Source organism: Nelusetta ayraudi, unplaced genomic scaffold (genome assembly GCF_046127955.1).
Source record: "Nelusetta ayraudi isolate G7.1 ecotype Tasmania unplaced genomic scaffold, CSIRO-AGI_Nayr_v1 ptg000050l, whole genome shotgun sequence".
NCBI lineage: Eukaryota > Metazoa > Chordata > Actinopteri > Tetraodontiformes > Monacanthidae > Nelusetta > Nelusetta ayraudi.
In genome coordinates this window covers 2,695,900-2,709,022 of record NW_027466100.1, presented here as the reverse complement: position 1 = coordinate 2,709,022, position 13,123 = coordinate 2,695,900, and the positions used below count along the sequence as shown (strand labels likewise).

At 43.0% G+C, this 13,123-nt stretch overlaps 1 protein-coding gene across 1 annotated transcript; it reads left to right on the top strand.

Moving 5' to 3' along the window:
• The first annotated feature begins 2,324 nt into the window (after positions 1 to 2,324).
• tmem88bl (transmembrane protein 88b-like) lies at positions 2,325 to 10,330 on the top strand. Its single transcript, XM_076037201.1, has 3 exons — positions 2,325 to 2,505; positions 4,313 to 4,607; positions 9,182 to 10,330. Exons 2-3 carry the CDS (start codon positions 4,314 to 4,316, stop codon positions 9,407 to 9,409), a joined length of 522 nt encoding a protein of 173 aa, XP_075893316.1. The 5' UTR covers positions 2,325 to 2,505; position 4,313; the 3' UTR covers positions 9,410 to 10,330.
• Positions 10,331 to 13,123: the final 2,793 nt, after the last annotated feature.

Below are 13,123 nucleotides of genomic sequence, written 5' to 3'. Positions count from 1 at the left end.
GCTTTTGTATTTTCTTGAATGAATACGCACTCTGCTCTTTCTGTCCCCCCCAAGCAATTTTACTACAAACTTGACTGTTTGCTAAGGTTTAAATTTTTTGTAACATTAAGAAAAGTTTTTCGCTCTCGATTTTTGGCCGTTATTAATTTAGAAAAAAGTGTTGGGTAGTGAAAGCCGAACAAAAGACTATCAGAATCAAGATGTTATGAGTTTTTGATACTATGGTCATCAGTGATTGCTACTGTTACAAACATATTAAGATTCACTCTTCCAATGCAAAATGTGTCTCTTGGATGATAAAGTCAATTTTTGATTGCTTTAGTAAAATACAAAGCTCTAGAAGTTAGTTCTTTGTGTCAGAGCTAAAACAACTCTATTAAATGCGTTATTTCTTTTATATTATTAAATGTCTAAGTTGCACTGTGTTTGAATTACACTTGTTTTTCTTCAGAGCAGCAGTTGAATGAAGTGAAAACATTATGAATCAAGCCATTTTGGGACTTTTGCTGACCACATGGTCATACGCTTCACAGGAATTCCAGCAGGGGTCAGCAAATATTACAGGTAAGGAGCGTGACGAGGTTCGTTAACTCCCTCCCTTTCTCGTGCACTCGTTTTCTTATCTCCAACACCAAGGTCTGGTCTCATCAGCTCTGTCGCAGATCCTCCCTCTCCCCCCTCTTGTTCACTGTAATTAGATTTGAGTTGGAAAAGGTTGACTGTCTGTCCATGCAGAAAAACAAATCGATCATCCGCTTATCACACGGCTAGCATCACTCCGAGACGGGGGGGGGGGGGCTCCAAGAGTTTTCTGAGAATATAAAGGTTATTAAAAAAAAAAAAAGTAGCGGTTTATCAGTTTGTCAGGGTTTCGTGTACATTTGAAGTGCAGACTGATAACCTGCTTCTCACAAAAACCACCTCTGAATATGTGCAGATGTTTATGACACAATTTTGATTCATCATAACACAGGGTTGCTCTTTTATCGCACTTGCTACTCAAAAATCTTTACATTATGCGCGTCACCTTTCAGCAGCCTAGTTCCATTTCCTGAGAGGTTATCCCATTATCTGACTAGAATGCGTTCAGTGCCCTGAGTCTCTGCAAAGGTCACCTGGATACACAAATAAGAAGATGGAGATAAATGTGACTTAGCATAGGCCCTGCTTTGAACATTAAGCTGTTTAAACATCTAACACTCCCAAACTGGTTGTGCGTTATGAGCTGCAGTCACTGAAAAGCTATTTTGTACTCAACTGAAAGTCTGACAACGTGCACACATAAATGATGCCACGGTGTGCCACCCACAAATTAAGTGGCCACATTCATACATTTTGTTTCAGATCCGGTTTTATATTCCATATTTTGTTTTAAATTTTCAAAAGACATATTCCATCAAAAAATGATTTACATAAAAAAAAAAAGAAGCAATCAGATCCTCTGGCATTCTTGTGAGTCTGCTGATTGAATGATGTTCATTAAGTGTATCCATCCATCCATCCATCCACATATCCATCCATTCATTTTCATTTATTTAACTTATTCTAACACATTAAAAAAAACATCAACAAACAACTCTATTACAACATGAGTAAGCACTCCGTGTTCGAAAGGGTGTAGGATGAAGTTAGCTTCCATGTATTTTCTGTCACTGCCTGTGTTGGAGTCTATGCACAGCTCACTCAGGGCAGGGTTACATCCGTGAAAGGTTGCTTGAAAAAAAAGAAGAGAGACAAGCAAACAGGCAAACACATAAAGCTGTGGGCAGCGTCCACGGCTACGGAAAAAGTCTGTGGACTGCGGGAGAAGTTGCAAACTGACAAGGAAAATCCTCCAGTCAGAATCGAACCCGCAACTTTCTGGGTGTGAAGCAAAAGTGTGAAGCACTGCACAACGCTGCTGTCCTAACTAATGTATTTATATACTTGAAAAACACACACACACACAAAAAAAAACACCTAAAATGTGCTTCGTTTCATCTATTTAATTAAATTATCACACTTTTCTTGTTTTGTAGCTAATTTAAATGCAATATTGTACAACAAAAAAAAGGCATTAGACTTCTTTATTATTTTCCTTTACATTTGACATACAATTCTTTTTATTCCCTATTCCAACAACCTGTCAAGCATTTTTCTTTCATTGAAGAATGAAAAAAAAGTGTCTTTAAATTCCAATTCTTTGCATCGTGTTGAGACGGGAGTGAACAGGTTTGTGTTTTTTTTTTTTTTACTTCCACTCCCGCCTCCTGAATACACTGGACGTACCACTGTGTGAGCGCGCATTCAGCGATCGTACGCGCGCCCCGGAGCGACCCGGTTCGTCCACGCAGCAGCAGCAGCAGCATCAGCAGCAACAGCAGCTCCAACTCACAGGTGTCTTTCCCCGCTACTCCAGGCACAGACGACAACAGTCGCTGTTGCTTTGCTGTGACATCCAGAGCTCTGGGTTTGGCCACAAGAAGAATTCACCATTCCCACCAAAAGCGACATTTGTTCTTGGAGGTGAGCAAAGAAAAATTATTTTTTTCTTCTTCTTTTTCTTTTTTTTTTTTTTTTAAATTGAAAACGCTTGTTTATTGCACGTGACTTTGTGAAACACATTTTCTTTTTGTGGCACTGTGGTCTGCAAAGAGTACAGCGAGCCATGCGCATTTACACCGCAGCGTTAGTAGAAAAGACCTTAATTGGGCCAAAGTGTTCAAGGATGAGGCTGCGTTCGAGCACAGCGGCAAGGACCTTCCAGTTCCCCAGCCTGAATGCTGAGCAGCGCTCACCGCGAGTCCCGGGAGAATATTCTTAAGGTTAATAGATGTCGCCTTCATCCGTTTAACATGGATCGTCGTGGCGCTCAGCCCAGATCAATGACATCGACCCAGGAGCAAAGGTGCGCGTGCATGTATGCAAAGTGCGCAACCCTCGCTCGAAGTGGCCAATTTACAGAAACTAGAGTCGATGTTTGGCTGCTGGGTGGATGGATGGAGTGCAGACCGGGAATTTGCTGTTATTCATCTGCATATGTTATTCGTTTTTGATTGTGTGCATGGAGCAATTGGAAGTGTATATATATATATATATATATATATATATATATATATATATATATATATATATATATATATATATATATATATATATATATACACATATATATATATATGCATATACATATACATATACATATACATACATATATACATATATAAATCTTACATCATTGGAAAGCCTGTTTATTCCCCTTTTAAATGGTGCCACACTTGTAAGGAACATGCAGATGCAGTATCCGGGTTGCGCCCATGAAAAATGTGACAAATCATCTCTCCCCAGTCAAACAACTTATTCTGCCATTGGCTCTTGTTTGGTGGATTGGATGATTGAAATTTGAAGAAAGCCTCAGTAGCTAGTGGAAGAACCATCCACAGCCACAACAGCCTGGCATCTCCTCCTCATGCTGGTCACCAGCCTGGTCTCACACTGCTGTGGGATGGCATCCCATTCTTCAACCAGCATTTGTCGCCAGTCAGCCAACATGGTTGTGTTGGTCACTCTGGCAGCCCGCCCAAGCTGATCCCACAAGTGTTCAATGGGGTTGAGGTCAGGCAGTCCTAGCTACTGACCACTGTAGCACAACCCATTTTCATAGGTGCTGCCAATCAGGCACCTGATTGGCAGCACCTGAGGCTACCAGAAGCTCCAAAAAAAAAAAAAAAAAAAGTCAATAGCGACAGCAGAAGAAGCTGTTTGACTCGGCAGAAAAGATTTGTCACATTTTTCAGGGGTGCAAGTGTGGCACCGTTTAAAAGGGGAATAAATAGGCTTTCCAACAATATAAGATTTATTTCCAAAAAGCATTGTTAGAACAAAGAAATACTCTACCAAACACAAATGTCCTTACTTTTTGGGTTAATAAATCATATAAGAGAATTTTAGAACTTTTTGTGAAATCCACATATGCTTGTGTGCCTCCATACATACAATAAATAATAAATTAATAATACTGGTACAGATTTCTAGTCTGTAGTTCATCTGTCTACCGAGCAGCCAAACAGTACCTCTGATTTTCATTTTATTTTATATGTTTGGAACATTCCACTACTTCTGCTTTTTTTTTTTTTTTCAATTTATTACAAGCACAGGGCATAGGTGGCACAAGATTTATATAGTGAATCCCAATCAAGCTTCTTGCTTGCATTCAATCAATTGAGAACATCTGAAACAATCTGTGCGTGCGTGCGTGCGTGCGTGCGTGCGTGCGTGCGTGCGTGCGTGCGTGCGTGCGTGCGTGCGTGCGTCTGTGCGTGCACCTCTGCAGGATGTGTGGCCTGGACGTGGAGCCGGATGACGGCGGCTCGGGCGAGGAGGACAAGGACGAGGACGTGTGGATCGGGGACGGCGTGAAGATGCTGCCCCCTCCCATGGCCCACAGTGGCGGCAGCGCGTGGGGCAGCCGCAGGGGCAGGTGCGGTTGCCTGGCGCACGGCGCCCTGCTCCTCCTGTGGAACCTGTGTGTGATCTGCGCCAGCGCGGCGCTGCTCGCCCTGGTGTTCGCCGCCGTGCTCTCGCCTGCTCTGTTGCTGCTGTACGTCGGCTTCCTCTGCCACTCCAGGGTGAGTCGTGTCCAGAGCTCTCGGCTCGATGGTTTAGCGATATTCGTCAGGCGCTAACTCACTCTGACACTCACTCACTCATAAAGCCACATGTCCTTCAGGTGGTTGGTCCATTGCAGTGGGGCAAATTCTGCCCTTTAATGAACACTCTTTGAGGCTTGAGAAGAGAAATGTAATACAACGCTGAATAAAGGGCTTCACAGCAAGACTGTGTTAGGACAATTCTAAGGTTAGGGAATGGATTTGTAATTCATTAAATTCATCATAGGATCTGTGATATTGAACAATAACTTCATTTCTTATTTACGCTCCAAAAATCATATAGTCTGTTTGGGTCTAATCAACCAGCATTGTGCAGGAAATGTGAAGTCAAGCAGAACAACCTGTGAATGATATAATCATATTTCTATTTTCTTGTTTGGGGTTTTTCTTTTCCAAAATGACAGGGCCTGAACAGCAGTTCCTGTGAGGCTCCTCTTTAACGCCCTGATTTTATGCAAGCAAACACACTGCATAAAAATGGTTTGGCACCCTTAAGACATCACCAAGTGGTTTAACCTTATAAAAGCTGTCCCTGCACCAATCGCCGTGCAAATCCTCCTCAAGGTCTTGGCAGAGCAGTATACTTTCTATAGTGTGTGTTTTTACATCTTACCAAACTTTTCATCTCTTTCACGATCCGGTGAAACCTAGGTCAGATTTTGTGAGAACAACATCAAAAAAAAAAAAAAATAATAAAAATAGAATTTTGAGCTTCATGGGACATTCTGCTCGGCCGGCTCAAGGACAAACTCACTTTGCCTGTGCGCAGAACTCGTGGCGCCACGACATCTGCTGTAGAAAGTGAGATCACACGATCTCTGCGCTTTTGTTCTCAAGCGCCCTGTTTACTGGCCGTGTTCACGCTAACACATGTGAAGCTCCTCTTCCTCTCTGCCTTCACAACTCTAATCCGCTTCTCCCCCCCCCACCCCCCCCGCCCGCTCCCTTTTTTTTTTTTGCCAGTAAACACCCGATAGGGGTGAAGGGAGTAATTAGTAGGCAGTGAATGGACTTGATACCAACGATAGCGCGACCTGCTCAAATGTAGCCTTGACAGTAATTTACAGGGAAACAAATCCATGCGAAAGACACTGCGTACAGCCTTAATAAGAAGATGACTTTGGTCGTCTCGCGCCTTCACCGCCGCTACTGCCGTCCGCAGCTTCCATCGTAGCGCATCAAGCGGCTTTCATCTCACAAGCGCTCGCCTGCGCCATGTGTGCAAAAAAACATGACAGCAAAAACACGATGATGTCTCTGAAAGAGCAGACGACCTAAAGGCCGCGTTCGACTCCGTACGGCGTTCTTGGGGTAGGAGAGCCGAAGAAGCGTTGGATTTTTGCTAACCACCTGGAGGGCAATTAGCCTGGCACACCAGTTGAAGTGCTTATCGCACATGTCCAATGGATAAACTACTCAGAGTAAATGATTTGAAGGGACTGGCCAAAAAGCCTGCGGCCAGGTATCAACAGCTCAAAGCTTTTCATCGGTGCAACTGGGAGTAGCATTGTCGCTGCTTTCTGGCTAGCAGCTGTGGCCCTCTTTGTTGAATCAAGAACATAGCAATTTTTCATCCAAGGAAATATATGTGTATATGTATATCCTACACAAAACTCTGTGCGGGATAAACAACAGAGCAATCATGTTAAACACATTTCCTAAACATAAGCATCTCACAGAAAGGAAGAAGATTTGTTTGATTTGAAAGAAGGTTTGGTAGGTCTTTGTCTCTTTGTTGGAACAAAAGGTTGACTCTCATAATAAGCCCAGAAAAATATGGAACGTCTCTTTACTGCCTGCCAGAAAAGCCTGTTTTTGACATATTCCCATGAAAATGTTGTAATGTCTTCTCTGGCAATGCCAAAAAGCCTTTATTGCCATTGACTCTTGTTTGGCAGTGCTTGCTGGAATTGATAACTGAATGCCATAAAAGACCAGGCATACTGGCAGTTGAACCATCTCTTCAATTAAACAGGAATAGAAGAATCGTACGCAGTCGCAGCAGCCTGGCACCTCCTCTTCCTCATTGTTGGTCACCAAGCAAGACAGAAAACTTCATTTATCTCAAGAGGGCAATTCACTTGATAATAAAAGCTAAAAAAGAATCACTTAAAAATACATACAATACTTCACACGCAACTCAAATCTCGGTTGTCAGTGACTCAGGTGAACTCAGGTGTACATGTGCAAACATGCTAAAATAAGTATTTAAACGAAAGGAAAAATAATAAATAAGAAGGATAGAGAATGAATAAAGAAAGTGCCAAAACCCCAACCTGCTCATTAAAATCAGTTAACTGAAGGGATAAAAGAGTTTGAGTTGCGATTTGTCTTCCTCAGCAAGGCCTTAAAATAAATCCACTGGGGCATGATTGATGCATTTTGCTCTCTAGACCAAAGGGCACACTCACATCTGTTAGCTGGAATAAAAAGATTTCAGAGCAGACCAGGACTGTCTGACTCAGACTGCTCCTGTTCTTCACAGACGCAGACCAACAAAAAAAAATCAAAGAGAACGTGACACACGCTGCTGCGGGATGGCATCACAAGTCTTCAATCAGCATGTGTCTCATGTCAGCGACCGTTGTTGTGTCGGTCATTCGGGCATTAACAGCGCTCCGAGGCTAATCCCACAAATTTTCAATTGTGAACCTGGTTGAGGTGAGGACTGGTTTAAGGCCATTCCATTCTGGAGGTCGTCCCCGGTATGCACACAAGTTCTGTGAAGGCGAGCATTGTCATCTTGGAGAGTTTGGTCCCAGACAAGAGATAAGACGGCCACCGGTTGCAGAATCTCATTTCCATGTCTCTCTGCGCTGAGATTGCCTCCGGTGACGACAGCCATTGTTTTTTTTTCCCTGCGAGGAAAAAAACCCCACTATCGCGCTAATCAGTAAGGCTCGCCGATTCTTGGCGCAGATACCTACTGAGCACCGTAGCAGACATCATGCTGCTGCTGCATTGGCTGCCAATCATGCGCATGATTGGCAGCCAAAGGAGGCAACGGAGACTCAGGACGAGAATCAATTGCAAAAGCAGAGAACGAGCTGTTTGACATCGACAGAGAAGATTCGGTCGGTTTTTAAAGTGCGTGCCACCCACATCCTCAGCTTTTTTGCTAACCTCACAAAAGCATGTTCCTCACAAATGTGGCATCATTAAAAAAGAAATAAAGAGGCTCTCCAGCAGGCTTCCGAGGAGCACATATTTTTGAATTGCAATTTTATTTAATGCCATATGTGAGTTGGGACGTTGACATAAACAAATGACTTATTTGAAAAAAAAAAAACTAAATTGAGTTTGGATTTTTTTTTTCCGTCTAACACAACTTGTCTTCATGGTTTGCATTTTTTTTAAATGCATATATCAAACTCTTCACTTTGTGTAGCTTAAAAAACAATGTATTTTTCTCTTCAATGTTATTGTAGAAACTAAATAAGAAAATAACATTTTCTCATTTGAGGGATTCTTAAGAAGCTGATGTAACAGTAGAAAACAATTAAATTGAATTGAAAGCCTTTACATATATTTAAAATAAAAAAAAATTGAAGTCTTAGTATACTGCACGCTGTTTCTAAATTCCTTTTGTGTACAGGGCACACAGTTGTTTTGGGGCACTAATCACAACCACACCAGGATGTTAAGTATTGTTTCTTTGGGGGTTTAATGAGTCAAAGCCGAGTTTTAGGCTTTATGAGGAAGGTTTCCAGGGCTTTTTACCATGTTGTTGCACTCACATCATCGTTTCCTGCTTTTGTCTTGACTAAATGGGTGCACTGACTCTCTCACGGTGTATTACAGCGTCCCTGTCCTTGTGTAATTTGGTAGATAGAGCCATACACTGCCCTGAGTCCTGGACGCAATTAATGCAACTGCAAAAAAACATCACAACCACGAATGCCTATTAAGCCACGTCAGGTCGGAGTAAACAGTGACAAGAGGTGCTGAGAGAGCAGAGTGAACGTGAGGGTGATTCGCTGTCTGATTTGTCACCGACTCCAGCTGTGCGGAGCAGCGCTAACGGGGTGATGAGCAGGGCTCGATGGAAGCGTAGCGTGTGCGCTTATCGCGGCTTTGTGAGCAGGTTTCTCCGAGGCAAAGTTTCTCGTGAGAAACGGGCAAATCGAGAGTCGTGCAAATAAAAATAAAAAAATGTTTAACTGTCCGACCTTGACGAGGAAATGCAACCACGATTGTTCGTGTGCTTTGTGCCAATGCAGTTGTTTAGCCCTTTGGTAACGCTGGTGACTCACGGTCGGCTCTTTTCCCATGCTTCTAACCTCCCCTTTTTTTGTTCACGCCCTCTCCTCTCGCTGCCTTCTTTCATAGGAGATTGACAGCTGCTGAAAGGCTGCATAGCTTCCTCTTATCTGAAGGGTGGCAGCAAGTCTGTCACAGCCCAGTTGGTTCCAATTCTGGCCAATTACAAAATAACATAGAAACAGACAGTTTTTGCCCTTTTGACAACAAAAGAAGCTGCTTATTGACTCTGCTGTCTGTCCGATTATCACCCCTGTGTTTGGTCCTTGCAGGTCCTCGATGCTCGCTCATCCATCTGCCGTTACCTTGACGACAACAGCTGCTCCGCCTTAATTATCCTCGGTTTTGTCATGATGTCGCCACTCGTGGTGGTGGCCGCCGCCATCTTCTGCGGCCTCCTGCGGCGCTTTCGACTGCTTCTCCTCGTCCAGCCAATCACGCGCGCCTGGTACAGAGGGAGTCTGCTGGACTGCACAGGCGGCTTCCATTCCTGGGTCTGATCGCGACGGCTCACAAGCCGCCAAGAGTCCCAATGCGCTAACAGAAAAACCAGAGCGGCGATGGCAAAGGTGTGTTTATAGTCATCAAGACAGCGACGCCTCCACAAGCCCTCTTACTCCTCCTGAGATTGGCTCCGTTACAAAAATGTCTGTGAGACGCTGACTAAACTCATGTCAATATGAAACTGTTTTTGGGAAGATTTTCATCGCTGTCACCGAAGGCATTACTTTCGCCTTGTGGCCAAAGACTAGCCTACTTCTGCTGCTGAATGGGGTGGGGGTGAGGATTAAGTCCAAGGTTAAGTTTAGGGGGAGGGGCCAATCACAAGTAAGTGGAGAGGTGGTTCTTGTGAGCTTAATATAGCACAGAGACAGAAACCTGGGTGGAAACGGTTGTCATGAGAAATGGTCATCTGGGGAGGGAGGAGGGCTGGTGGACGTGTGACACACATGAGGAATAATCTGTAATAGTCAAATCTATTATCTGCTGGCTGTCTTCATTGTGCTATTGCTGTTGCGCCAAGTAAAACATTAGCTAGTGGGAATTTGTTAGTTATAGTTTCCAAAGAGCTTATCAGCATCATCTCTTTTTTCTAGCGAAAACTGTAGGCTGACCGTTCAGGTCTTCACTGTGTTGACTAGGTTGATGAAATTAGCAGATTAGCTGGCTTTTCTTCTTTTGCTCCATCTGGGATAATGTTTCTCTGGTTGCAAAAACGGCAGATCAGCACAACCCTTGTGGAAAAAAAGATGTATGGCGTAATAACCAAGACATGCCTTTGTCATGACGGCAAACAGAACAAAGACACAGACAGTGCATGCTGTATAAGGGTGATAAACAGGAAGTGACATCATTAATTGCGGTACAGGATTGTGCGATGAATCCAAAAAGGAATTTTACACCAATCCCAATATACAGTGATACAACAATGCACACACACACACACACACACACCATGAGTGAAAAACTGAAAAACATCTTTGCCTTGGCTAAGCCTCTGTGAAGACCAAGAGCATGATAGGAGACAAAAGCAAGCCTTGGTGGAGTACATACAACACGACCAGTAAACACTTGACTTCGCACCGGTAATGCGAACACACACACCTCTGACTGCGATCATACGAGGACTGACAGAGCTGTAACAGCAGGAGAGGATATAAATTCATTTTCCGACAGCGTGCACCACAGAACCTCCTGGGAGAACTGGTCTTAAGCCTTTGTCCAAATCCACAAAGTAGGCTGGCAAACAAGTCCATGGCCAAGGTGAAACTCACACTGTTGTTGTTTCAGAATCAAAGTTTTAACTGTCAGTTAAAAGCTCTTCATGCAAAGTGTTGGAGACATTACAGTTCCCGTGACTTTTTCCTGAAGCCAGGTCAGCATTTGTTAAGCAGGCTGGCTATTACACACCATAGTGCAGACTGTGAGGCTTGGTACTTGTTTTGATGCGAGAGTAAGTGGAGACTGAGGGACTGTCTGCCAGAGCAAGTCATTGTCATTGCACGGTCTTGCAATGTCCTCGCTGTGCACTGTGATGATGCACAACTGCAGAATGTTTTTCAAAGATGCAATCATCATTTTCATTTTTTTCATCATTGCCTGTTATGAGGATGTATAAAATTAGTTTGTGCAGCCCGGGTGGTGCCATCACAGTAAATTGTGGGAACTGCACAGCAACCTAATGAAATTATCCTGTGTAATTTCAGCTAACGTTAGCATGCCCGGCTTGTTCACTCCACGTTCACACACTTGCAGCACATCACATCACTCGACCTGATCCCCACTCGTCACCGGGTGTTCGTCTGTGTTTTCTAGTGAACAAATGCTTACAGTTGACTTAACTTTAACGTTTTCAATAAATGAAGTTCTACCTATCTTATAGGCTTCAACTTTTCTCTAGAAGAGCAGACCTGTTTGCTGTTTTTACTGCTTGAACCGCATTTTCAAAGAGCACATTGATGGACTTTACTTGATTTCCAAGAAGCGCTGTAGTTCACCCACCTCTGCATGACATTTCTCGAATTCACTGAACTGAACTCACCGATGGAAATAATATGGCCTGCTCTGTGAAAGCCCTTTAACTCAAGGCCAAATGTTCAAGAGTTAATGCGAGACACTGGCACCGTAATCATCAAGTGTTTACATCTTTCGTCTCCATGCCAACCTACAGTGTTGCAGCTGTTTTGTAACTTGTTGAGAGGTGGAGTGGACGACAAAATTGCGTTTCTTGTCGCGCTTTCAGCAGTCTGTATTTGATAAAATAGCACATCTGAAATACACATGGTTCATCAATTATTGTTGCGCTCAATCTTCTCATTTAATCAAGAGGAGCAAGGTTCTTGCTGAGTCAATGGAGACAAAGCAGGAGGGTTGAAGCATTCTTTCAGGAACAAACAAGTAAGACGTTGGTTTTCAGTTAGAGTAAGAGTCAAGTAAAATAACATCAAGAAATAGGTACCCTTATGTCTTATGAGCATCATTGCGCTAAACAGGCTAGTTCATAGGTCGAACTGATGAAACTAAGTCGATGTGTTTAGGCCACACATAATGTGAGCCTGGTCATTAAGAGAGATTGAATTCATCAGAGTTTACCATCATCTCTTTTATCATTGGCCTCCCTCACCTGTCATATGCACGCTCATCTTTTCCTAGTGCAATCTCTCTGTCATGAAGTGGTCACGTTTATTTTGGAGGAGCAACTTTGTGAGGTGCAGCTGTTCTCCATGCCAACATACAGAAAATGTATTCTATTTATAGATATTTAACATGTTTTGTCCATGTCTTGTATAACAATGTAAATCCAGGGCCTCTGTTGTGTAGAGTAGTTGTAAAGGAAAGGATGCGGCGTCCACAGCAAACATTGAAAGAAAGCTGAAATTGTAAACTGTTGGACAAAGTGGGGTGTTTTTTGTTGTTGTTGTTGTTGTTTTTTATTTATCTATGAACAAAACGGTAGAACACTGTCATGACCTTCTGTCAATAAAAAGAGAGCTTTTAGTCACACTGCTTCTTTTGACTTATTCGTAAAAGATTGCACCTGAAAAACACATGTACAGCACAAAACACCACAGATAGATAGATAGATAGATAGATAGATAGATAGATAGATAGACAGATAGATAGATAGATAGATAGATAGATAGATAGACAGATAGATAGATTTTTCCAGAGGGCACTACCTACACGCTGAGGCTGCATATGATCTGTAACTGATGTAATGCATTATGGGAAGCACGGTGATGCTGTCGGTCATCACCGTCGTTAAATTAGCCTCAAGGTTTTAGAAGGGCTGAAACACTGCTCTTATTTAACCTGCTAAAGACCTTCTGTAGACATCATGTCCAGTTTAATGGTGAGAACACTGCATGGCGAGATGAGTGAAATGTCAGCTGCCAGTGGTGCTGCAGGCTGCAGCGGGGAAGTGTCTTTGTTACCCTAAAGCATCACATGCCCCTGAAATTATCTTTGTGCTCATTCTGAAACCACATCAGTAGGCTTACAATCAGTCTTTCATTGTCAAAACAACAAAAACAATGTGTGTCACTGGGAAGCTTCAGCTGCTAATGGTTAAAACACAATGGCTGCAGACTGTTTGTGGGATATTCTTAATCTTGGCAATCATTTCAAGTGCGCTAAAAGCATAGCAGTGGTAAGTGTTTGGTGTTTCTCTACACTATTTCTTCACTTCAAAAAAAAAAAAAAAACAACATCCC